This window comes from Myotis davidii, unplaced genomic scaffold (assembly GCF_000327345.1).
Source record: "Myotis davidii unplaced genomic scaffold, ASM32734v1 scaffold1798, whole genome shotgun sequence".
Classification (NCBI taxonomy): Eukaryota; Metazoa; Chordata; class Mammalia; order Chiroptera; family Vespertilionidae; genus Myotis; species Myotis davidii.
In genome coordinates this window covers 299,719-325,894 of record NW_006288952.1, presented here as the reverse complement: position 1 = coordinate 325,894, position 26,176 = coordinate 299,719, and the positions used below count along the sequence as shown (strand labels likewise).

At 38.9% G+C, this 26,176-nt stretch overlaps 1 protein-coding gene across 7 annotated transcripts in view; it reads right to left on the bottom strand.

Moving 5' to 3' along the window:
- The window catches only part of BBX (bobby sox homolog (Drosophila)), a 288,627-nt gene that overhangs the window by 101,000 nt on the left and 161,451 nt on the right, over window positions 1-26,176 (bottom strand). For 4 of the 7 annotated variants that reach the window (XM_015562273.1, XM_006761160.2, XM_015562274.1 and 1 more), the window contains 2 exons: window positions 8,753-8,923; window positions 631-873 (listed from right to left, as the gene is read on the bottom strand). In XM_015562273.1, coding sequence (XP_015417759.1) covers window positions 631-873; window positions 8,753-8,914 — 405 coding nt within the window. In that variant the 5' untranslated portion in view covers window positions 8,915-8,923. Of the gene's footprint in view, window positions 1-630; window positions 874-8,752; window positions 8,924-12,233; window positions 12,296-26,176 lie in introns of those variants that run through there. The other 3 variants (XM_015562271.1, XM_015562272.1, XM_015562275.1) reach the window with 2 other exon arrangements.

Here is a 26,176-nt window from a genome sequence, read left to right as displayed (position 1 = left end):
TCTTTCCCATGACACAACCAAAGTAACCTAAGATTGTCATCTTTACCACAGGCACTTTCTGACAGCAGAAGCTGAATTCCTAGAAAAACTATTTTAAAAAACCCATTCGTAATAAATCACCATTCATAAAAAATCAATCAGTAGAGTACATACAATGAGAAAAAAATCTCTTGGTAATAGACTGCTCTTGGCACTCCATTAGTGTTTGAAAGGTAAACACAGAACTCAGAAATAGGAATAAGCCCTGGCCGGTTTTGCTCAGTGGATGAGCGTTAGCCTTCGAACTGAAAGGTTCCAGGATCAATTCCTGTCAAGGGCACATGCCGGGGTTGTGGGCTCGATGCCCAGGAGGGGGCGTGCAGGAGGCAGGCGATCCATGATTCTCTCTCATCATGGATGTTTCTCTCTCTCTCTCTCTCTCTCTCTCTCTCTCCTTCTTCCTTCCTCTCTGAAATCAATAAAACTGTATTTTAAAAAAAAAGAAAAGAAATAGGAATAAACCTCTTATGTTTTCTCTTAACACCTAATTCAGGATTCACCTTCCTGCTGGTAGGCCTTCATATTTGCTGACAGAGGAATATGGGATTGATTGTTCACAACCACACCTTAAACCTTGTTCCTGGAACCTACCTCCTTGGCCATGTCTGTGTATTTCTGCTTTTCCTTTGGATCAAGAACAGCCCACCAATCAGCCAGTATCTTGGTAGCACCTCGGTTATCAAGCCTGGGGTGTTTCTGACGGACAAGGGAGCGATGGCGTTTGCAAAATAAGAGAAATGCATTCATTGGTCTCCGGGCTCGCTGCTCTGGTGATTCATCATCTTCAGTCTCAGCAACATCTTGCTCTAGGCCATCAGCCCCAAGAAGTTGAACCTATTACCAAACAAACAAAAGCCAAATGTTTAACACATCCTGGATAATTCTGCTTTAGCATTTAGTCTTGGTTTTCAAATTGCATTTTTTTTAGCACCATTTAAAAAACTTATAAATTGAGAGAAAAAGTATTAACCAGTAGTGGTTGGTAAACAACATATAATGTATTCTTCTGCTTAGTTTCTACAGTAACCTGAGCATGTCTATTACAGAATATATTATATTGTGTTGTATTTGCTTACACAGCACCTAGCTCAATGTCTGGTATAACATTAGTACTTAACCGCTGAATGAATAAACCCATTCTGTGGTATATGGGTCTCAAGATTAACAAAAATATTCACATAAGGAACACAAATATTAAGAGTTGTCTTTCTCCTCTTTATAAAGTGCTTTCCTATGGCCAAAAACATGAAAATGTTACCATGAAAATAGACCCTAAAAACCTAAATATAATACTCAATGTTTATGTGTACATCATAAGTAGAGCCTCCTACTGTGAAAATCAAAATAGACATGTAATATTATTTGAAGGAATAACTACGTTGTACATTTTCAAGCTTATAAATATTTTCCAGTCTAGTAAAATACTATGGTGATAGGAATAAACTCATCCAGACCTAAACCTTCAAAATCAGTTCTGAATCCCCCCTTTTTCTAAGCATTTCATTTTATTCAAGGTCTTCAAGGACTCTGCAAAGATCTGATCCTGTCCACTGCATCTGTGTAATTCTCATTGCTACTTTACTAGTACCACTCCAGTCAATGGCCTAGTCTTCCTGCTTTTAACCTCTTATAAAGACTTCCTGCACCTGGCTGAAGATTAAATTTCTTAAAGCACATCTCTGATCACTGAATCTCACAATATATTAGCATTGTCAATCATCATCTAATTCTAAATTATGATTTTAGAATATATCTTAGAAATATTGCAACCATGAACAGAAGTCCCATGCTTACTAAAAGCATTTCTTTAATTTATTGTTTCATAGTTAAAATCAAGATTGAAGTTGTTGTCAGTCTGCATTATACAGTAGGGCAGTAGTTCTTAAACTTGGATGAGCACTGAAATCCTCAAAGGTCTTGTTAAAACAGATTGTTAGGTCCTATTCCCAGAGTTTCTGACTCTGTATATTTGGAGTTGGTCTTAATAATTTGTATTTCTAACAAGTTCCCACCTGATGGTGGTGCTGCCGGTTTGAAAACCACACTTTGAGAACCACTACATAAGGTAACTGTGTTCTTTTATATACAGATAAGATACTCTAGGACAAATCACTAGCTTAATCTAATGTAGTATTTTTTTAAAAAGTCTTTTAAGTTTAAAGTAAGTATTGCAAACGCATTTAATTAATCATCAATTATTTTCAAACACAAATAGTACAGAACAAACTTTAAATCACAGCAATCTGATTTAGAAATCCATTATAGATTGTTATTGGGTTGAGGGCTACAGATTTTTCTTATTACGTATACAATCATTAATAATAATTTGAATATTCAAGGAATATTTATTTAGCATTCTGAAACTGAGTAAGAAGCTAAAGAAAAACCAGGCATTAACAAATGTATTATGGGGAGAAAAATGGTGGCTGAATAGGCTGGCCTGTTGTGCACCTCATCCCAGGGCCAAACTGGAAATACAACTATATTGGAGAACATTCAGCTGGAATTACCAACTGAAGTCCAACTGAGGAGGGGACATATCAAGGAAGGACAGAAAACGCCTGGAGACTGGTAGAAAGGGCAAGGTCCTGAGGAGCTGACCCAGAAGACAGAGGCCCAGAACACAGGCTGGGCTCTACAGCCTAGAGCACCAGAGCCCATACCAGCAACCCACTTAGTGTCCACCATGAAAGCGACAGACCTGCTGGCCGCAGCAGAGCCTGGAGCCATGGAACAGGTCCAGTAGGAGAGAAAGCCACAGTTTCGTTTTGGTTTTCTTTCTTTGTGCCCTCCACCCCTACAGCACAGGAATTTTCATCTGCAGCTACTCACTCCAAGGCTTTGGAGCAGGGAGGGGGGCCCGGACTTGAGGAGCCTAATAGAGTCTGGGGCGGGAAGCATTGCAGGGAGACTTGGAAAAACAGCATCCAGGAACATTTGGTCATAGGCCCCCAAAACCAAAATGGCCATTTTTCCCGAGAGGAGCTAGCTGCTCCCAGAAGTGACAGGGAAGGAACAGAAAAAAAACAACCCGCCCTAGGTGATATAGCTTGCCTCACCCTCAGGAGTCCTGCATGCCATACCCTGCATTTTGACCTTTTCAGAGGAACCAAAATCAGAGGCCAAGTTTACAGGTTTGAATAGTCTCAAGGAGCCCTCAGTAACTGGACTGAAGGAGGGGCCGTCCACCTCGCTACCCTAGGACCTATACTGATACTTTCCCCACACAGGAGAACTGATAAAAAACTCCAGGTTTCCGGCCTACCCCTTTAGTCTACATACAAAATTCTCTGTCAAGCCAAAGACAGACTAACATTTTGGGCCACTCACAGAGGAATAGCTGTTGGACAGGGAAACACACCCACCACATTTCCTAAAAGCTAAACAGCACCTCTCCTGCCTACAGCCCCTTCAGAAACGGACTTTTGAGTGATTGAGGTTGACAGCTGGCTAGCAGGCAAAGGCAGGCAGAAGCCAGACTTGAGAACCAGGGGAGGTTTGCTGACCCAGCCCTGGCCCCATTGTGCTAACAAACCTACTTTAGAGGGCAGATTGGCTCCTCATGCTTACAACCAAGGCCTGTGGAGACAGACACAAACAGTACAATAGTGGATAGCTTGGAGCTTCAAGCAGGTTGCAGAAAGCCAAAAGACCATCACGGACAGTGGTTAGCACCTAAGTACCTGATGGGAAGCCCAGAATTAGCAGACAGAAGAGTGGGATCCAAAGCAAGCTCCCATGGGGTACTGAACTCCACTGAAAAGAAGGCCACTTATTTGTTTTAAACTTTTTTTCCTCCCATTATTCTTACCTTTTCTTATTTTTCTTTCTTTTCTTTTGTCACCTTTTTAAATCTATCTTCTTTATCTATCTGCTTTATTGATTTGCTATTATTCTAGTCTCTGTTGTTTTGTTCATCTATCTAATTTTCCTCTTCCCTTTTCTGAATCAAATTTTTTTCATTGGTCTTTTTTCACTACTCATTCCACCCCCCACCTCCACCCCTTTTCTTTTTCTCCTGCTTTCTCATCTTGTTTATTTTAGGTCTTTCCACTATCTCCTCTATTTTCCTTTTCCAATTTTCTTTCTTTTCTCCTTCCTTTTAAATCCTTTTCCTTTCCTTACTTCTCTAATTGTTTATATGTATTTTCTTTATTTCAGCATTTCATCTACATATTCAGTCCCTTCTTTTCTAATTTTGTTTGTGCCTTTTTTTGTTTTGTTTTCCCCTCATATTTTTCCTTGCTCTCTTTTCTCTTTCCTAACGCTCTCTTCTCCAGTGATTGCTTTTGTTGGTGTTGTATTGGTATTGTGTACATTTCTGTTTGTTTCTCCTGTTTCATGTTTTGTTGTGTTGCATTTTGTTCTGTTTGGTCAGCACCTCCACAACAGCTCGCAAGATGTGGTTAGGGGTGAGCCACATCGTCTAGGGCAAAGGAAACTAAGGAGAAAATAAATAAATGGGACTACATCAAAATAAAAAAGCTTCTGCACAGCAAAAGAAACCATCAACAAAATGAGGAGAGCCCATTGCAGGGAGAACATATTTGCCAATGTTATATCTGATAAGGGGTTAATTTCCAAAATACATATGGAACTCATATAACTTAACTAAAGGAAGAGAAACAATCCAATTGAAAAATGGGCGAAGGACCTAAATAGACACTTCTCCAAAGTGGACATACAGATGGCCAAGAGACATATGAAAAAATGCTCAAAGTCACTGATCATCGCAGACTTGCAAATTAAAATGACAATGAGGCATCTCCTCACACCTATCAGGATAGCTACCATCAACACAACAAATGACAAGTGCTGAGTAGGATATGTAGAAAAGGTAACTGTAGTACTTTGCTGTTGGGAATGCAGACTGGTGCAGCCATTATGGAAAACAGTATGGAGTTTCCTCAAAAAATTAAAATGGAACTGCCATTTGACTCAGTGATCCCACTTGTAAAAATATATCCTAAGAAACCTAAAACACCAATAAAAAAGAATGTATGCACTCCTATGTTCACAGCAGCACAATTTACAATAGCTAAGATCTGGAAACAGCCCAAGGGTCCATCAGAAGATGAGTGGATAAAAAAGCTGTGGTACAATTACACCATGGATCAGTAAAAAGGAAGGATCCAAGGAACAAAATAAACTGATGAATAAAATAGATCCATAGTCATAGGAGCATGGAGCAGACTACTGAATCTCTGAAGGAATGCAGAGGTGGTTGGGTAAAGATCAAACTAAGAACTTGTATGCATAAATGCATAACCCATGGACATAGACAGTAAGTAGTGTGGTGAAGGCCTGACATGGGAAGAAGGTTAGAAGAAGTCAATGGGGGAAAAGGGAAATAAATGTAATACTTTCAACAAATTTTTTTTTTTAATGTACTATGGCCTGGCCCGTGTTGCTCAGTGGTTGAGCATCAACTGACCCATGAACCAAGAGGTCATAGGTTCGATTTCCAGTCAAAGCACATACTCAGGTTGCAGGCTCAATCCCCAGTTCAGGAGATAGCTGATCGATGTTTCTCTCTCAATGATGATTCTCTCTATACCTCTCTAAGATAAATAAAACATATTTTTTAAATGTATCATATAGGGGCTCAGTGGTTTATTAAAACATGGATATGCAGTTCAATAGCAGATTAGAACAGGGATCTGGGACATGAGATTATAGAAGGTAGGATCAAGTTCATGAAGTGTGTGTTCTGTCACCTAAAAACACATGCATTTAATCATGTGAACAAGTGGTTTCAGAATGTATGGGCCAATAAAAAACCTTGGGAGGGACCAACACAGATAGCCAACTTCTTATTTTGCCAAGTATGGACATAAAAAATATGTTTTTAACTACTAAATAATAATGGTAACTAACCAAAAAATGAATCAACAGGTAAATATCTGAATAAATACATTAAATTAAAATGAAAAACTACCTGAATCTATTTTTCTTTCAACCAAAGCCGAGTATTGTAATACTTTGCAACAAATAAATACTAGTACTAGACCAGGATATGAAAACCCTGCTTAAGACCACAGACCTTGTATTTTAAGATGAATCTTGTCAGGAGTAAAACCTATTTCTCTGAACAAGGAAAGGAGGAGGAAAAGATGGGTAAGGAGTGAGAAATATGCACAGGTGAGTAGAGAGGAAACTGAAGAAGTCATTTGTGGTGGCCTCTATTCTCTCTATGAAAGAGAGAAAAAGGTCGGGAGGAAAACCATAAAGGGTATCCAGAAAAGATGTCTGAGAAACAAAACTAAGAGAACAGATAAAAGTTTATTCCAGCTGTCCAGGAGAGAAAGGGAACAGGGCTAAGTCAGGGCAGTAACCATGAGAACAGGTAAGTGTGAACAGAGACAATATTAATTTATGAGGTAGAGCCAAGAGTGGTATATAACTGGATTTAAAGGTTGCAAAAGGAGGAGTGTTTATAGCTTCAGTGGCAAGACTCCTTCATACACAAAGAGAACACGCTTTCTCAAAGAAATCAGATCTAGTGGGAGCAGAAAGATGAGTAATGAGCAGGCAGAATTTGAAGTGGCTCTCAGCAAAGTTCCAGCTGGAATAATGAACTGAGGTATCAATTATCAAGGTACTACGACTAAGAGTGTGGATGAGATCACTGGATGTGGACTGAAGAGATGAGGATTCAGTGACTTCCTTCTTTCCCTCAGTAACTGTTTACTGGGCACCTAATACGGGCTAGTAGGCACTATTGCAGGTGATGCGCACAGAGCAGTCAGCATACAAATTCCTGCCCTCATGATGCAGAAGAGCAGCAAGACCAGCCTTCCACTTAGAAAGGAACCCTGTGGCTGCTTTGTTGAAAACAGACTGTAGAAGGGCAAGAGCACAGGCATATTTTGTAGAGAGAGAGAGAGAGAGAGAGAGAGAGAGAGAGAGAGAGAGAGAGAGAGAGAGAGAGAGAGAGAGAGAGAGAAATAATCTGCCCCAGAAATGGTGGTGGCTTGGATCAAGTTGGTAATAGTGAAGATGCCAGGAAGGGGTCAAACTGAAAACATATTTTGAAGGTATAGCTGATAATTTGCTGATGGGTATACAAATGTGAAACTTGTACAAAAGAAAATAGATAAGGTTTCAGGTTGCACTGACTTGAACGTTGGAGTTGCCACTTACTGGGAAAGAGAAGATGCAGAAGAATGAGGTTTGAAAGAGAGAAAGATCATGGCTTCATTTTAAACACATTGAAACTGAGCTTCTGATCACACATAAATTCAAGTCCAGAATTTAGAAGAAAGCTCCGGGATAAAGACAGATATTAAAATAAGAGGCCCAGAAGAAATCAACATTTGAAAGTAGAATAATGAAGGGGCATGAACTGAAACTAGGAAAATACGTTTGGGAAAGTGGGAATAGAAATAGGAGTGATGTCATGGAAATAGACAGCTTCAAGGACCAAGTGACTAACAGGTGCCAATGTGGCAGAAAGATCAAATTAGGTATAAATTGGCAATTTCCTCAAAAATAAGGAGTAAAACCTATTTCTCTGAACAAGGAAAGGAGGAGGAGAATATGGGTAAGGAGTGAGAACTACGCACAGGTGAGTGGAGAAGAAACTGAAGAAGTCATTTGTGATGGTCTCTATTCTCTCTATGAAAGAGAGAAAAGGGTCGGGAGAAAAACCATAAAGGGTATCCAGAAAAGATGTCTGAGAAGCAAAATAATGTCTACAATCCCAGCTGAGATGGTGGAAGAGGGAGCTGACACAAACCCAAGAGCAAAAGGATGAATGGATGTCAAAGGCCTGAAGATCAAGGGGGGGTGGGGGAGGGACATATGGACTACTCTTTGTAATATTTTAAGCAATAAAACAAAAATTTAAAAAAATGTGTTTATAAAATTTATAGTGACACAAAATCTGTACTCATTTATTCTTCCACTGAGCATATATCTATTGAATACCTACTATGTGCCAGGCACCATTCTAAGTTCTAAGGAAGGAGAGGAACACAAGAGGGGCAAGGTCTTATTGAGCTTATAGTCCAGTTTAGCAAAACAGGTGTGAACAAGGACAATTAAACACAAAGCCAATAGTCAGAAGTGCTAGGCAGGAAATCCTTAGATCTGGAATGAGATGGATGGGAAGGAATGAAATGACGAGATCCCAACTGTTGGGGATATAGTCCCTAATGAGGACTTATGCCGAATTCTGGAAGAATATGTGCCTTTCTAAGGCCACCTGCATGGTTATGTGTCTTTCTAAACAAGAGTGGGAAGCTCAAGTGTGATTCCAGAGAAGGGGACTTGAAGGACTGACTACCACCGAGGCTTGGTGGGGTAAGAGCAGCCAGGTGCCACAGAGATGAGGACCTGAACAGCTCTGCGACTGCGATGGTGGCAGGGCCAGGCTGGAAGCAAAGGAAGAGGCCAGAGGGACAACAGGTGGGTGCCAGGTGAGCACACCGAATTTTCTGAATTATCCCCATCTCTACTGCATCTTCATATTACTTTCAAATCATTAGTTAATTCATGGAAATACCATTGAAGAAGGATCTGTTTAGTCTACAATATTAGGAAGTACAGACACTCTGAGAATCATCAATAAAAAAGTAGGTCAAGTAATTAAATAGGATTCGCGTTACACAAACTTTTAGAAATGCATCTTTCACACCATAGGCATTCACTGAAGTTTCTAGGGTAAATGCTTAAATAAACTTAAAACTTCTATAGTAAATAGAGGAATTGCCTTATCAAGATCCTCCTCTTCGTCTTCCTCCTCCTCCTCTTCTGAAAAGTCAAGAAGTTTCTTGGCCAGCAGTGGATGCCACTGAAGACACTTCCGCTTTGGTCGTTTTCCAGCCCCTTCTCCTTCTGCTGAATGATCTTTATTTCTATTACTGCCTTTCATTACTGTGACCTGTGGAAAGGGGAGAAGGGAGAGAAACAGAAGTCAAAGTAAATTTGATTACAATTAGTTTATTTAGCTTCCTTAGCTTTAATTGGATTATAGTTCAATTAATTAATTAATTAATTAATTAATTGTGTTCTGTGTTGGATTATAGTTTTAATGACTAAAGTGCCCACCAGCTTAGGCATTTACTGAATTCAGTAAGAATTCTAAGTACATAAATCAAACATTCATTTTATTGTGCCAAACTGAGCGAATAAAATTTGCCTTTTATGAAATCTACTTTCTTGTACTCTGTACCCTCAGAACTCAAAACCCAAATAAAGTGTTAGGATGATTACAAATTGCTGTCACCCATTCATATTTATTCAGGGCAGTGTTTCTCAAAGTTTCCCATCAGAGAAATGTGAAAAATACTCCCAGGGGAGCAAAGATGCTCACAAAAGGTCCTCTATACCTTCTCTATTATAATAATGGCTCCTATTATAATAATTTACATAAATGTTGTATTTTACACTATGATAAATCAGAGATTGAAATTATTATTAAATAAGATGAATACTTTGTAAGAATAAAATGTTTTGGATTTAAAATAAAACTTTCATAAAATGACACCTTTTGTTGTTGTTGTTGTTGTTAATCCTCACCAGAGGATAATTTTTTCTATTGATTTTCAAAGAGAGGGAGGAGAAAGAGAGAGAGAGAGAGAGAGAGAGAGAGAGAGAAGCACTGATGTGAGAGAGAAACATTGATTGCCTCTCACACGTGCCATGATCTGGCCTGAAGGTCGAACTTGCAACCAGGTACATGCCCTTGATGGAGAATGGGACCTGCAACTTTTTGGCATGCAGGCCAATGCTCCAACCACTGAGCAACACCAGCCAGGACTGACACACATTTGTCAAAAGCTAGTTATGTGCAGCCTCTGAGGACACAGTGCTGGAATACTATAGTTCAGTCAGTGGGGTGAATAGCCTCAGTACCCACTGCGACACACAAATTGCAAATCCCTTTGTGTCTCTGCATTACATACATGCTGCAATCAGTGACAAAGTTTTACTCCCTTGTTTTTCCCCCCTTAATGGGTGATTCGCTGAAACAGCTAGGCATCAGTCAGGCCATGGATATGACAAATCTTTTAGGGGCCCAAAATTCTACATTACTTTTCAATGACTAAAAAAAGTTTAATAAAAACTTTTTTTTATTAACCCAATAAAAACACCTATATTGTAAAGGTGAAAATAGCATAAAATGAGATTTACCTACATCATCATGTCCAGCCCCAAGTCCAGACAGAGGTAAGCTATACATGTTGAATTTCTTACATTATCACAATGTTTGATGTTTCATTTTTCATTCATTCGTTTGAAGTAACAATATACAAATTATGTTTTAAACATACTTATGAAAACATTCAAATATAAAGTTAAATGCCATCAATTTAAATGGTTCATGCTGACAATCACAAACACAAATGCAGTTGCTGAAAACACAGGATAGTGACTTTTTTTGGTCAGTGTAAGTTTGTCTTGGACCAAATGCTTGAAAAGTAATATCAATAAACTTTTAAGGCCATGTTGCTAAAAATGGGGTCCACATATAGTTTCAAGATTAATCCAGTTCTCGTGCCTTCAAAACAATATGGCATAGGCAAATTTATCCTTCCTTAATTATTTCTGTATTTGGAGTCATGCTTAGGTCTTCAAATTAAAAAAATAAATAAAAAATAATAATAATAATAATAATGTTCATTCTAGAACTTGTATGATTCATCATTTAAAAAATGTAAATATTTGACCTAGAATTCATTCTGACAAAAGGAGTGAGGAAGAGAAATAGCTTCTTCTTTTTTTCTAAATAATAACTGTTCCAACACTATTTATTAAATAATTCAGGTTTCTCCTATTCCTGTGAAATGCCACTTTTATCCTATCCTAAATTGCCACAGGTGTATGAGTCCACTTCTGAATTCTCTTCTGTATTATCAATACCACCACCCCCTCTTACCTGTCTTGCCTATCCTATCCAATTTTAATATCCTTAAGGACTACATCATTCTGTCCCCTTTTAATATACAAATATAACAAATAAATATAGCCATTAATATTTTTAAATTTCCTATATCATACTCTTTTCTCTAACTCAGTATATCTTGATCATTCTCATTTGGGAATAACTATGTAATATTCCAAAATAAGAATGTATCACAATTTATCCAAATATTCCATTATTGGTGAACATTCAAATTATTTCTTGTGTTGCAATTTATTAAAAGCCATGTCTAGTCAAGAAAGGGGGGGAGAGAAAACTATGTTCCTGTGGTTTTTTAAGCAAGAAATTTCTGTTGAATATCTGCAGCAATTACAAGATTTGTGTGGCTGCCTCAAGAGTACAAGAAGTTACTGAAAACTCTAAATGGAAATACTTATCTAGTTTGCTCTTAATAAAGGAACAAAGATTTCTTGTGAACTGATGATAGACCATTTAACAATTCCCATTTTATCTACAAATAAAACTTGGCACAGGCAACCCAATTTCCAAAAATACCAATGTTATATATAGAGAAAAGGAAATGGTTATTTTTGTGGCGTATTAATCACTTCAGAATGAACTGCTTGAGTGATAATTAAAACCATAATTGAAGGCCCAATATTTTATGAGAGAAAACTTTTTTTTTAAGTAAAGTTTACTTTTTAAAAACTTGTTGGTTTTAGACAGAGTGAAAGGGAGAGAGAAACATCCATTTGTTGCTTTACTTATTTATGCATTTACTGGTTGGTTCCTGTATAAGCCCTAACCGAGGACTGAACCCGCAATCTTGGTGTATTGGGAGGACATTCAAGCCAACTGAGCTACCCAGTCAGGGCCACATCACACATTTTAAATCAATGGGAATCCATAAGTTGTTATCAACTAGCAAGGTCAAAGTGATTGATCATGCCTAGAGAAAAATATATCATTTAGCCTTAAGGATTTTGATTATGCTATTTCATTTATGTGTGAATGTGTTTAAGTATATGTGTCTTTGTGTCTGTATGGATAATCTCAATATTCAAACAGAAAATAGATATCAAGAATCAAATTAATGGATAGTAGATGTGGTTTGGGGGTTTAAAATAATTATATTAACCACTCCCACCCTTACCCCTACTGTTCTACTTCTTAGCATGAAGCTGAAAGGACACTATAGATACTATATATCTCTTTTAATACTCCGCAAATTAAACTGTCCTTTCCCAGAAATACGTTAGAAAGATTTTGTATTGCTAATGACATCACATTTTACCTTAAATAACAAAATTATCTGGATATTCCCTACCTCCAGCACAAGGCCTTTTTCTTGATGATCCAAGACTTTATTTATCTTCATGAGTTCAGAAGCATCCTGGCTCACCAGAACATCAAGATCAGTTAGTCCTAAGCAACTAGGAACTTCCATGTTGAATGTTCACAATAATTCGCTATTCTTATACACTAGAATGGTTTCAAAATTAATCCCCATCTCTCTCATTCTCCTGAATTCAGATATTATTCCCTGAATGGGGAAAAGAGGGTTGGAAGAGGCTGAAAATTGCATATCACTAATATGCAGGCCAAGGTGGCACGTGGTGTGTGAGAACCACATGGACTTTGGAAGAAATAAGGTTGATAAACCTAGCACGGTGCCTAGAACACAATAAGCATGGAATAAGTATTTCTAGCCTGAATGGAAGATGAATAAATAAGTTATTTGGAGAGAGTATACCTCAGACAAAATAGTCAAGGAAAGTAAAACTGATCTAATGACAATGAAATATTTCAAACTACTAACAGTAAACTTTAATAATTTAGTTATCTAATTACATTTTAATTCCCTGTGGATCTATCTTCAAAGTGTTAAAAGAAAGCAAAAGAATGGGGAAAATGATGTCTCTGATTATCATTCAGATGTAATGAGAGAAGAATGCATGAAAAGACTAAGAAAAGGTGGGAAAGACAAAGGCAAAGAAGGCAGAATATTGAGACTTAACCTTATCACTCATCTTCTTTCAACAATGAGGAAGAGGAAAATTGTTAGTTTTTGATAGTAACAGAGAACTACCCTGGAATTATTTGACATTAAAACCCTACAGATTGTCAAGTTTGGCTTCTTATTCTTGAACAAGAACATATTAAGCAAACAATATATATATGCAATAAATGAAGCAATTGACAGATTTTATTCAAAAGGGGTCATTGGTCCATTCTGTGCTGCAATTCTAGAATAACTAAAGTGAGGTTATTTAACTATCAGTGGACTCTACTTGAAAAACTCCATATCAAATTATGTTGCTAAAACTGTCAAATGATGGAGGCTGAAGGCCCCTATCCAAAATATGGAATATTCATTTATCTTATAAAAACAAGCCAACCCATGTGTGCTCCCTCTCTGTGCCAGGATGAGCAATTAGATACTCACTGTACTGAATTAAATTTAAGTCAACTTAGTGATAAATTAGAAAAAATACAGCAAGCGCATTCATGAAGACCTCTGCTGACTCAATCTTCATGAGAAATTTCAAGAAGAAATATCAGAGAAGAAACAATACAAAGCAAGCACCTCATTTAACAAAATAAAAAAAAATGGACACTGGAGTCTGGCAGGCCTCATTTAGAATTCTGCTTCTGCCATTAACTACTTGTTGTAGAGTTATTAATCTTGCTGATCCTTCCTCATATATTAAAACTGAATAGCCACTCTACCGTGAGAACACTTTTTATATAACACCAAGTACAGACACTCAAGGTTAGTACTCCCTTTACCCATAACTTTGTAGAGGGAGTATGGGTTTAACTGGCAGCATCTGATCCCTGAGCTCAGCCCAAAATGCTGTTCAGGAGATCACAGATGTCTCCCATGTAACAGTGGCCTCTAGTCTCAAAAACTGAAAAAGATGGAAAAGTTTCCTTCTACGTGATTTTAGTCAGAAACAGTGCTTTGGCACATAAATATTTAGTCATATATTTTGTGAATAAGATCCTCTTAGTCTTTCTATCATCTTGTCTTACAACTTAGGCAATCAGTACACTCAGTCTTTAAAACATTGTGTGAATTTAGCTGTGTCACCGGAGTATTTTAAAGTTTAAACTGTTTCCTAAATGGCCAATAAAATTCCATTCAAATCATATGAATGAAAATTCAGATGCAATGAGACAGGTTAAAGAAGAACCACACATTCTAACCACAAGTAAGGGCTCTTCTGGGTCCAACTAAGACTACAAAGCTTCACAGCTTTCTCAGGTCTACAAAGAGGAAAAACAAAACAAACAAAAAAAACAGTACAAAGACAGAGACAAACACAGCTTTCTCAGGTCTACAAAGAGGAAAAACAAAACAAAACAAAACAAACAAAAAAAACAGTACAAAGAGACAGTGACTAAGTGGTAGCCCTATAACTTCCATGTAAATTAGACCAACCTACTTAAAATCTTCCAAGAGTCCTGCTGCTTTCAAGACACTCCTTGCTTTCAATCTTTAAGCGTGTCCTGCTGACACAGAGGCTGGCAAATACCCCAACTCTGAAGTCTTGCTCACCCTAAAATTCTCCCGTTCTCTGTCCAAGTTCTTCTCATCCTCCAAGGCTCGGGTCCCATATCCCTTCCTCTCTAAAGCTTTCTGTGAAAATCTTAAGTCAAAATTTCTTGAACTTTGATTGTACTTGACGTGGTTAGCACTCACCATAGTGTTTTAGTTTTATGTATCCCTCTGTCCCCCAACAGACTGAAATTTCTAGAGGGGAGGTACCATGGTATCTTCCCTTTCTGTCCCAGTGCTTAGTTAGCACTGACTCAGATGCATAGCAGTCCCTGAAAAAGGAACTTATTGGCTTTTAATTTCCTCACCTAACACTTTACTACACTTAACAACGTCCCAGGTGACATGTTTCTAATAATAATTTAAAAACACTACTAATACACAGTTAACATTTATCGAAAACTAGCAGCTACATATTTAATATTCACTATCTCATTTATTCTCACAAGAGCACTCTGAGGCAGGTACTACTATGAGTCCTAGATGAAGAAGCTGAGGGTAACTTGCCTATAGTCACACAACAGCAGAGTAGAAGCCAGAACCCAGGAGCCTAACTCAAGAGGCCAAATGCTTGCCAAGGACAAGGAGCTCTAATGGAAAGCCTCCCATCTGTTGACTCCCCAGGCATCTCCCATGGACCAGAGCTCATGGGCCATGGAAATAACTCCAGAGAGCACGGTGGGGGCTGGAAAGTGAACACTTTTAGGGCACAGGAGAAAAGCAAGTGCACATCTCTGATGACTTCAAGTGACAAACTAGATTAACTCTAAACTCTTTTAAGGTAAAAGCCCTACAAGTGCTAATCATTATTTATTGTAATTCTAATGAAAATTCTAAATTGTAGAGAGATTAAATGAAAAATATCTAATTCAATAAAGTAATACTCTCGTTTTAGAAGCAATTCAGCCACTCTATTCATGCACTGAGTGTCTTTAAATGGGCTCTTTATTGAAAAGCAGTGGCTCTTCAAGTTGCAACTTTCACTCTGTCAAGATGTTATCTCTATGCTCTTCATGAATACTAATAAGGCACCCGCTATTCAAAGAAGGGCTTAGCTGTGCTGGCAGTTCCAGTCCTTGTGCCCTTGCATCATGAAGGAACATATATTTTATGATCTCCAATACTTACACTTCCTGATATTTAGTCTTGGGGGAGCTTAACTTGGTTCTCAAAAATGCCTGCTGTCTTAGACTACAGATAGAGACAACAGCCACTTTGAAAGAGATATGGCACCAAAAGAAGTGGCTTAGGAAGGAAAAAGCTATTTACAAAGAGAATTCAGTAACAGGCTGGACATGTTTCCCACCAGACCACACCACAACTCCCTACTCCACCCTGCAAATGGCCAAGTTTCTGTTTTCCTGTAATTTTATGGTGATCTTTACATTCTTAATCAGAAAGTCACCACGTTCCTGCTTTTCAATAGGCCTAGCGTTACACGTTTCCCGTTCTTTTAGTTTCTAAATTAAGAAGGGTTTTGATGCACTTATTACATGGTGAGGAGATAATGATCACAATGACAAGAATCTGAAGCACAAGGATAAAGGCCATGGGAGTCTCTTTCTCACTTTCTCTCACCGCAGAGGAACATATACTTATTGGTGACCTGGTAAGCGATGCACTGTGGGTGTTAAATGTCCAGCCTACCTCCCATTCAACTCACCTCCTGCCACTGCTCTCCTGTCAGGCTGTTTTCTGCCGTCAGCCACACCTGCTCTGTGCTGCCACACTGTCTTTCTTCTGCTCTCTCAGACCGGCACACTGTGGGTCTCATTTTCTAGGCAAGCCCCTCTGAACTCCCATTTCTAAAAATCTGTCTTTATTTGCCCCAGCTCTGTGTCTTTCCCTCCTGAGCACCTTTTCTGACCACCCACATTTAATAGCTGTGCCACAGTTTTTGATTATTGGATTGTATGACAATTATCATTTTTATGTACAATATATGCATAATAATTTCACGTGAATTCCTCCTGCAGAGACTCTTAAGGGTAATGAATGTGCCAGGTGCTGGTCACATATGTGAGGAAGTGACTATAGGAACAATAGTTTCATTTCTTATTATATATTTTTATGTTGTTTTGCTAGAAGGCAGACCAAATATAAGGCTTGAAGAGAAAACATGCAGTGAAGGAAAAGTAAGAACCTAGGAAGGACTGTTCAGAAGGGGAGGGGAGAGAGAACAGAAACAGACAAAATGACAAGGCAATGGAATAAATATAATGAAATCTAAGTCACCTCCACACAACAGCTGTCAGTACTAGTCTAAAAATATGTTCCAGTAGCTTTATTCCTTTTTCGGGTTATTTGTCAATAAATATCATTATTCTCTCCAAATAGGATATCACAGCACCACCTTCAGCTCCCTAGCTCTCTTTTCCTTTCATAATTGGTTTGCTAACAAACCCCAACTCTGAACGCAACCAATCATTTTTCTTCTCTAGGTCTATCTCCAGCACTACAAAGTGTCCAATCTCAGGTTGGCTTCAGTGCTAGTTGGAAATAAACTGATGAACAAAATAGGTCCAGAGACACGCAGTCCCACAGTGCCTATGATAAATTCTCAATTTCTTCTCAACACCTACCAATGATGATGAGGATAATAGTAATTTTTATTAAAACAAATCTATTTATATGTATAAAAGCCTAAGCGACCATTCAACCTTTTGACTGGTAGCTATGACGCACACTGACCATGGGGGGCAGATGCTTAACGCAGGAGCTGCCCCCTGGTGGTCAGTGCACTCCCACAGCGGGAGTGATGCTCAGCTGACCAAGGGGTACCAGACACCAGGCTCATGGCCGGTGAGTGCAGTTGTGGCGGCGCGAGCCTCCCTGTGGACACTCCCCCTGCGCACCCCTCCTCCATCCGGACCAGGACCAGGATCAGGACTGGCATCGGGACTGACTAGGCATGAGCCTGTGGCTGCTTCTCCGTCATGGGCATGCCAGTATCACCCTAGGATGGGTGCACAGAGACCGCAGCAGAGTGGCAGTGAGCCTACCGAGTGGCAGTGACAGCAGGCGCAGCAGGGCGAGATGAACAGGAGTGGCACTGCGCCCAGCCCGGGCTCAGGCTCCTCCCCAGCCACCTGCTGCTTCGTGCACTACTACATCCCTCGGGGGATGTTGGACTGCTGGTTTCAGCCTGGTCCCCGCAGGCCATGCCAAGGGACCCCCCCCATCAGTGCACAAAGCCATGCACTGAGCCTCTAGTATAATAAATAATTTTATGTAAATTTCAGATACATATAAAATACCTCTATGTATAATGTGGATAAACATATATAACATATTGCCTGCCTAACCGGTTTGGCTCAGTGGATAGAGCGTCAGCCTGCAGACTGAAGGGTCCCAGGTTTAATTCCGGTCAAGGGCATGTACGCTGGTTGCAGGCACATCCCCAGGAGGGGGTGTGCAGGAGGCAGCTGATCAATGTTTCTCTCTCATCGATGTTTCTAACTATACCTTTACCTTCCTCTCTATAAAAAAATCAATAAAATATATTTTTAAAAAAACATATATAACATAATATATATTGTTCCCTATGTGCCAGAAGCTAAGAGCTTTATATTCCTTAATTCTCTCAATTCATAAGACTAAGATGTAAGATACTATTGTTATCTCCTTTTTACAGATGAGAACACTGAGGCACAGATAACATATACTTTGCCTCTTTTATTTTATAAATTAACCAAGTTTTTATTATATGCAGTTGTTGCAAAGGTAGTTTGACATAATTATCACATTGGAAAAAAATCAAAGCATAAAAAGGAAGACAAGCTCATGGAGTCTCCTCACTTGAAGTCATTGCAGTTGAAAATATATTCACTGATCACCTGATGACTATGCATTATGTTTGTAAATTACATAATGTCCAAGGTCACACTGCTAGCACAGAATTGGTGGAGCCAGTATTTGAATTCAAGAGGTCTGACTTCAGAGTATGGTTCTGGACCATTATAAAATATTGCCTGCTAATAATAAATTTTATTGGTCTCTTACCCTTTGAGACAGTATGGGAGGACCTGGAGAGTATTATGCTAAGTGAAATAATCCAGTCAGAGAAAGATAAGTATCACATGATCTCAGTCATATGTGGAATCTAATGAACAAAATAAACTGATGGATAAAATAGGTCCAGAAACATGGAAACAAGCAACAGACTGACAAATCTCAGAGGGAAACTGGGAGGGAAGGGGGAGGGAAGAGGAAGAGATTAATCATATTATTTATATGCATATATGCATAATCCATCAACACAGACAATAGTGCAGTGAAGGCCTGGGGAGGGGGCGAGAGTAGGGTGGAGGGGATGGGCGAAGGGGCAGACATCTATAATACTTTCAACAATAAAGATTTCTTTTTCTTAAAGAAAGTCTGCTACATGCTAAATACTTTACATTAATTAATTTAATCCTTCATACAACTCTTAGAGAAAAGCACTACCATGTCACATTTTAAAATGACATTTTAAAGCAACTAAGAATGACAAAGCTTTAGCAACATGCCCAAGGCCACTCTGCCAACATGTGGAGGAGCCAGGGTTCAAACCTAGGTCTTCTGTTCCTAGAGCTCAAGCTTCCAATGACTTCTCCACACTGTCCTTCCCACCACAATCCCAGTTACTTTGGCAAATGCCTCTGCCTCCTGATTAATAGGAGTCTTCAAAAAACCCCTATTAGGGGACAGTCCCAAAACCCCATCTTGCCTACCAATTTCAAAACTTGTTTCTTCTTCCATCTTCTCTCAGAAGCAAAGATTCAAAGTCAAGTCCTTTTACTCGCAATCCGTGCTTTCTATCTCATTTCTGGCTACTCTGGGCTTAGTTCTTCGGTTGCTTTCTTTGATAGACTATTGCTAAACTGTCAACAGTTCCTTCTAGCTAATACCTTCTCCTGCGGTCTACACAGGATCTCCAATCTAAAGCCTTCTCTGAATTCTCCTGTCCTTTAGGTGATCCTCTTTTTGTTTTGTTTTGTATAAACTGGCCCCACCCTTCAAGCCAGGAGACTGCCTAACTTCAAACCACACAGCTAACAGCCAAAGCCTGGCCTGCCCGGTACTAACATGGTTCATGGTTCATAGGCTCCCCCTTGTACCTCGTCTACTCACTTGGTTCCTAAACTCCTTGGTTCCAAAACTCAGGATTAATTTTCTAGAAGGCACTCATAACTTATCCCAACAACGCCACAGGCTCTGGCTTCTTACCTCACTATGAGTCATGCTTACATCTTTGACTTCTAGCCTCTCAGGGAAAATACCTTGTCTGGATCTGGCCTCTGCCTCCACCATATTCCTGGGGAGAATGTCAGGAAATGGATATTCCTTCCTGGAACAGAGAGAAATGCTGGGCAGGCCCCTCAGACTCTTGTTCAAGCCTGCTTTGTTCCCATGGCCTTCAGGCTAATCGCTCTGCCTAGTCTTGCATACAGACATGCCAATCATTAGAGGAATTCTGTTTGCCTCTAGAGTTTTTACAGAAACAATCCCTTACAAGAAAGTGCCTCCCTTGAGGAGATAAGGGAAGTATGTATTGTTTATCAAAGGTTTGCAGGAATCTGTGACAGGACTCACATCAACTAGCACTATCTTCCTTGGCACCCAGATGTCTGTGGTTGTCAAATGACCCTTCCATTTTCCTTCCCTTGACCAAAAAGAATCTCAACTCTGTACTTTCTTAAGATGAATTTGAAGATTAGGTCTCTCATCTTCTCAGTTGGCAACTTCTCTATCAATAAACCTTTCTTTACTCCAAACTCTGACATTTCAAAGCGTTGGGCACACCGACTTTGGACTGGTAGCATTGCCTTCACATAAACATCTGGAAAGCATACATATATCTCTTCTACTTTCTCACTGTAAATTCAAATCATTACAACTAGTTTCTTGCCCCGATATCTACCCTGTCACCAAGTTCTGTCCCTTCTACCTCTTACATATGGTCCACTCCTCTTCACATGGCACAGCTGTCTGATCTTCTTCCCTACAGCTATGTTGACTTCAATTCTCCACACTACAATATCTCTTCATGACCTTGTTCTGCATGACTTCCTTAATAGTCCTACAATGGGCTCAGGAAAAAAATCCAAAGTTCTTCCTTCATGTAACACACAAGACTCTTCCTGACTTGGTCCTTGTTTATTTTTTGTTAATCCTCGCCCAAGGATATTTTTCCCATTGATTTTTAGGGAGAGTGGAAGAGAGAGGGAAAGACAGAGAGAAACGTCAATGAGAGAGAAACACATCGATTGGTAGCCTCCTGCATGATCCCTAACCAGGGCCCAGGCCATGGAGGAGCTGCAATCAAGGTACGTGCCCTTGACCAGAATCAAACCCGGGACCCTTTGGTCCACAGGCTGACATTATCACTGAGCCAAACTAGAGAGGGCTGGTTCCTGTTTATTTTTACAGCTCCAGTTTCTATGCTCTGTTCTCACTCTTGAAGCTCAACACACTGAGCCACATACCATCCCCTGGAACTTGCCTCATAGCATCTGCACGACTGGCTCCTCACAGTGAACTCTCACCCCTGTTTCAGGGCTTAGGTTAAAACTCATCTCAGGCTCAAGTGTCTGTTGGTCCTTTCTAGTCTGAGAAAGGTGCTTCCTGTGTCCCCTCGGCACCCTATATTCAATAGCCTACAATGAAACGTCCCATTTCCTTCTTTCTATCCCACTTGACTGTGACAGAGAACAAGGGCTGTGGAATTTCACCATGGTATCTCCTGGGCCAGACATAGAGCCAGGCATGTTGTGGGCAAACACTTGCTCAACAGATGAGCTCCATGTCTTGCCTGATGTTTATTCCTATTACCTTTATTCCTTCTCCACATTTACCACTGCTTCTTTTTTATTCCACCCCACCTATGCCCTGCTCTTCAGTTCTCTCCTGCGCCTATGACCCTCCATCTCAGAAATTCCTAGCACCCACTAAATAGCTAGCTAAAACTACCAAACCAAACACCTGACACTTTTACTTCTTAGAAATAGTTTCTATGCAGCAGATGTTAAAATGACTCCTAACAAATAATTTTGACCTCACAAGAGAAATAATTATCCAACCCTTTTTCTCCCGCACCCAACACTAAACACTGATTATTTCATGTTCTGTATACCAGTTTACGCAAAGCCCTTTAAATTTTAGGGGAGATCACACACATTTTTTAATATATTTTTATTGATTTCAGAGAGGAAAGGGAGAGGGAGATAGAAACATCAATGATGAAAGAGAATCACTGATCAGCTGCCTCATGCATGCCCCCCACCAGGGATCGAGCCTGCAACACAGGCATATGCCCTTGATTGGAATTGAACCCAGGACCCTTTAATCCACAGGCTGATGCTCTAGCCACTGAGCCAAACTAGCTAGGGCAGGGGGTGGGCAAACACTTTGACTCAAGGGCCACAATGGGTTCTTAAACTGGACCGGAGGGCCGGAACAAAAGCATGGATGGAGTGTTTGTGTGAACTAATATAAATTCAAAGTAAACATCATTACTAAAAAGGGTACGGTCTTCTTTGTTTTTTTTTTTTTTTTTTTTTTTTTTTAGTTTTATTCATTTCAAATGGGCCAAATCCGGCCCGCGGGCCATAGTTTGCCCACGGCTGGGCTAGGGCCACAGACATTTTTTTAAAAAGTAAATCTACTAAGCTTCATCTAAAATAGTCCAAGTTTAAAAGAATCATATTTTCATTTATATGATTTAGGCTTATATGATGTTATTTAAGAACCATCAATCTATATCTCCTTTTGGAATCTTTTTCCTACGCTACTATTCTTTAATTTTAAAAAAAGGAAATAATTTAAGTTACAGTTAAATTTAGTTCAGTTAAAGCAAAATATCTAAGTCTTATTGGTTGAAAAACAAAAATCTTTATTTTTTCCCAAAGAATCAATATTTCTCATTTTAGTAGTTATAGTATGTATTGAAGTAACTTATCCTAGTTTCTTTAATGCCTAATGGTTTACAATGTGGTACACTTGAAATGAGTTAACTCATAATTTCTAGATTACATAGTATATGAAGGTAGGATGTTATCTTTATAGTCCCAAATGCTTAGAATGTGCTGCCTTGAATATATTATTTTAATAAATAGTACTTGAAAATACATGAAATTAATGATTTTATATATCAAACTGCACCTTTGCCAAGGAAATTAATTAGAATGCCTAGCAAGCTATGATACATTTATATTTTCTAACTAGAGTTAAGCAAAAAGTCATTTGTTTCATACTTGCTTCATACTCGGCGACATTTTTTCTTAAATATATTCCCATTTTCTGATTTAACACACATGATACCAAAGTGGTTATTTGCAGATCCAGAGTCAGAACAGTGCCCTGTTCTTAACCCAGATCTTAACCCTTCCTTGTGTTTTCCTTTTAGGTGGTTGGGCTGAATGTGCTTTAGCCACGGTGGCTGAATGTGCTTTAGCCACGGTGCCAAGCACTGACAGCTTGTTTTATTTACTAAATGTATTAAATTTATGGCATTTGTTTTAGAAAGTTCCTCATGTCATTGAATTAACAAAACAAAAAAAGTTCCTATTTATGTATTTGCTTGCCCTTTTTCCTTTTTAATAAACTACCAAAGAGAGAACATACGTAGTTAAATGCTTTAGTATGACCCTAATTCAATCCTCCTCCTTCTCCATGCACAGTATGAAAATAGACATTACCCACTAGATACATGTTTACTGAGGCATCTGGGAGTATTTTTTTACAGCCTGATTTACATAAATCTGCTCCCTCTATCTTCTAGCATCCTATTTAAATAAAAAGGTTAAGGTAATGCTGTATAATATAAAGAAAACAAAAGCTCCTCTATAAAGAATTATAAACCATATAAACCTTGCCTGGAAAATCACTTAAGAAGCTCTTCCGTATCATAAAAGCACGTTGTTCACTGATTTTAGGAAGAAAGAATCATCCAAGTGTAGTGTACTGAGTTCAATCCAGGAATTTTCAAATTTGGTATTATTTTTCCCCTAAGAAAGATTCTTTTTTAGTTTTAAGTGTTTATCGATTTCAGAGAGTAAAGAAAAGACAGAGAGAAACATCAAATGAGAGAGAAACATTGATCAGCTGTCTCCAGCACACCCTCTACTGCTGATCCAGCCTGCAACCTAGGCATGTGCTATGAGTAGGAATCAAACCAGTGACCTCCTGGTGCCCCCTGAGTAAGATTCTTAACTCTACTAAGGCCATTTCTCATTAATTCAGTTCCTTTCTACCTGGAATCTCCACAGAATTTTGCAATGAGCATCTATAGCCAGTCATTCCATACCTACACCGTGGCATTTCATAAAGGAGGGCATGGGGAAGGGAGTACTCTCACACACACAGTGATTTGTCACAGCCACAAGGGTTAGTGGGCAAAATACATAATCACTATCGGAGCTACAGTGCCATCTATATGCCCACACTATGTATTTATTCTTTGGCGTTCTTTTTCACACTGGAAGTTATTTTGATGACATATCTAAGAAATTGTTTTACTTTTTATAATAAAGCACTTTATAATATACATTTCGTTAGTAAGTTCTAAACATATTTTCTAATAAGAAAAAATCAGTAGTGCTATTAAAACTCCCTGGAGTTCCTTAACTGCTACTTTCCAATTACGTACCATTTTATAACTTATAAAGCCTTTATTGCAGACATTGATTTACTTAATATTACACAACCCTTGAAGTGGATATAAGTATGTCCATTTTACAGCTGAAGGAGGGAAGTCTCAGAGACATTCACTTAATCTTTCCAAAGCCTTTCAGAGGCAAATCAGGGACACAGACTAAAGGCTTTGGACATTAATCTCAAAAAACTTTCTTCCATCTAACTATCACTGACTTTAGTTTACAGTCAATAATATATTTATTTTGGAAGGGAAAGTAATTCCATTTTACAATCCTTTTCAGCATTTAATTAGTCTCCAAGCCTTTCTTCATTTAATTAGTCTCTCAGCATTTAGTTAGCCAGAGGATTCCAAATTTCCATTTATATTTCAAAAACAGCCCTTCCTATGGTTTTAGCCATACTAAATACATTGGGAGAGGGAGGTAGTCGTGGAACAAGCAAGCATATGTATCTGTGACTCAGTGTACTTTTCTTCCCTTTGCACTCTGTAAATGTTGCCATCACAGCTCCTGAAGTGCTTTCAGAAGCTCTTGTGACCGACAGCCCACGAGTGCTGCGTCTTTCAAAACAAACATGCTTTATTTAAGGAAAGCTCAAGCATCTCCATCTAATTATTCTGAGAGGCAGGGTAGGACAAGCATGATTTCTCTACTAACTCAGCGCTCTGCATTGAACACAATAGGCAGGTTACAATTTAACGGATATCAGGAAAGCTTGTCATTTCCATATGCAACACAACATGTAAGGGAAGCGCACTGACAAATCTGCCACTTAACCCCAGAGTAACACACAATATCTTTGCTGTGTTTGTTGCAAATATTTTTTTTTAAGTTTAAGCGATACTCTGAACATATTTTAGACAAAAAGAGGTCCTTCCATATGCACAAGTATTTACTGGATTTAAAAATATGTAATAACACACAGAAGAAAAGTAAGTTTGGGTGAGAATTTGAAAAGAACCAACTGGTGTGAATAAAGTATGCTTGATCAGCCTGATTTTAGAGAAACAAGTCACAATTTTAATAACAAATGTCAGACACATTATTTATATCTCATTATGGCATTTCTCAGACTGGAAGGTAAGGCTCATTGAGTCTTGCTGAACTCTCTCAGCTGTCTGGCTTTGATAACTACCAAATCTGTAATTGAGAGGTGGGCAAATTCCTTTTATATAGCTCCTCTACAAAGGCCTCCTGATCCCAAATCTACCTTTTGAAGACTGATTAATGGACTAGCATGAAGACAGATGACACATATAAAAGATGAGATGTACCAATAAAGGACCTGTTGGTGAAATAAGATCTATATAATAGTAAAACAATTTGGGAACTTGACAGCATGTAATAGAGTGCAGCAACTGTGCTCCAAACCATTAGGGAGTAGACAGTATATAATAAGACGACATTCTTGGCACCAGGATACTTGGCAATTACAAAACCACTGGAAAATTCAGATAATTCTCTTTATTCACTTTAATGGCCCCAATTTGTCCCATTAACCCTTTAACGAATGGCTAAACCTAAACATATCACTGAGGACACAGCCAGGAATGAACTCCAGGTTCCAGGAATTTCCTGTCACTGCCGACTTTGCCATAACTACAAACTTTGCCAACTGTGACCTGGCTTCTCTTATTCTGGCATCAGCAAAAATAAATTTTTGAAAAGATCCTGAAAAGAAGTACCCAGATCTTTGCTATGTTGTGACTTAAGACTGGGGTAGAGTCTGCAACTCTCCACCGGATGAGGTAGCTGGAAAAAAGTTAGGTGGCTGTCCTGTCCTGAAATCTCAGGCTTGACTTAAGAAGAATTGGCTGGGACTTTATGGGACAGTAACCCTTAAGGAGAACTGGAATTTTGCTGGCATTCACCAAGAAACTGGTCAAAGATGATCTGAGACAGGTATAAAGTCTAGTAACATTTTTATGCGTCTCACACTCGTTTTCCTCTTTTTTTTTTTTTTTTTAAATTTTTTTTTTATGACTATAAAACTACAAATATTTTATTGTGGACAATGGAAGCTATAATGACAACTGAGCTAGATATTCAGTAGTGAAGATAGTAGTGTCCATA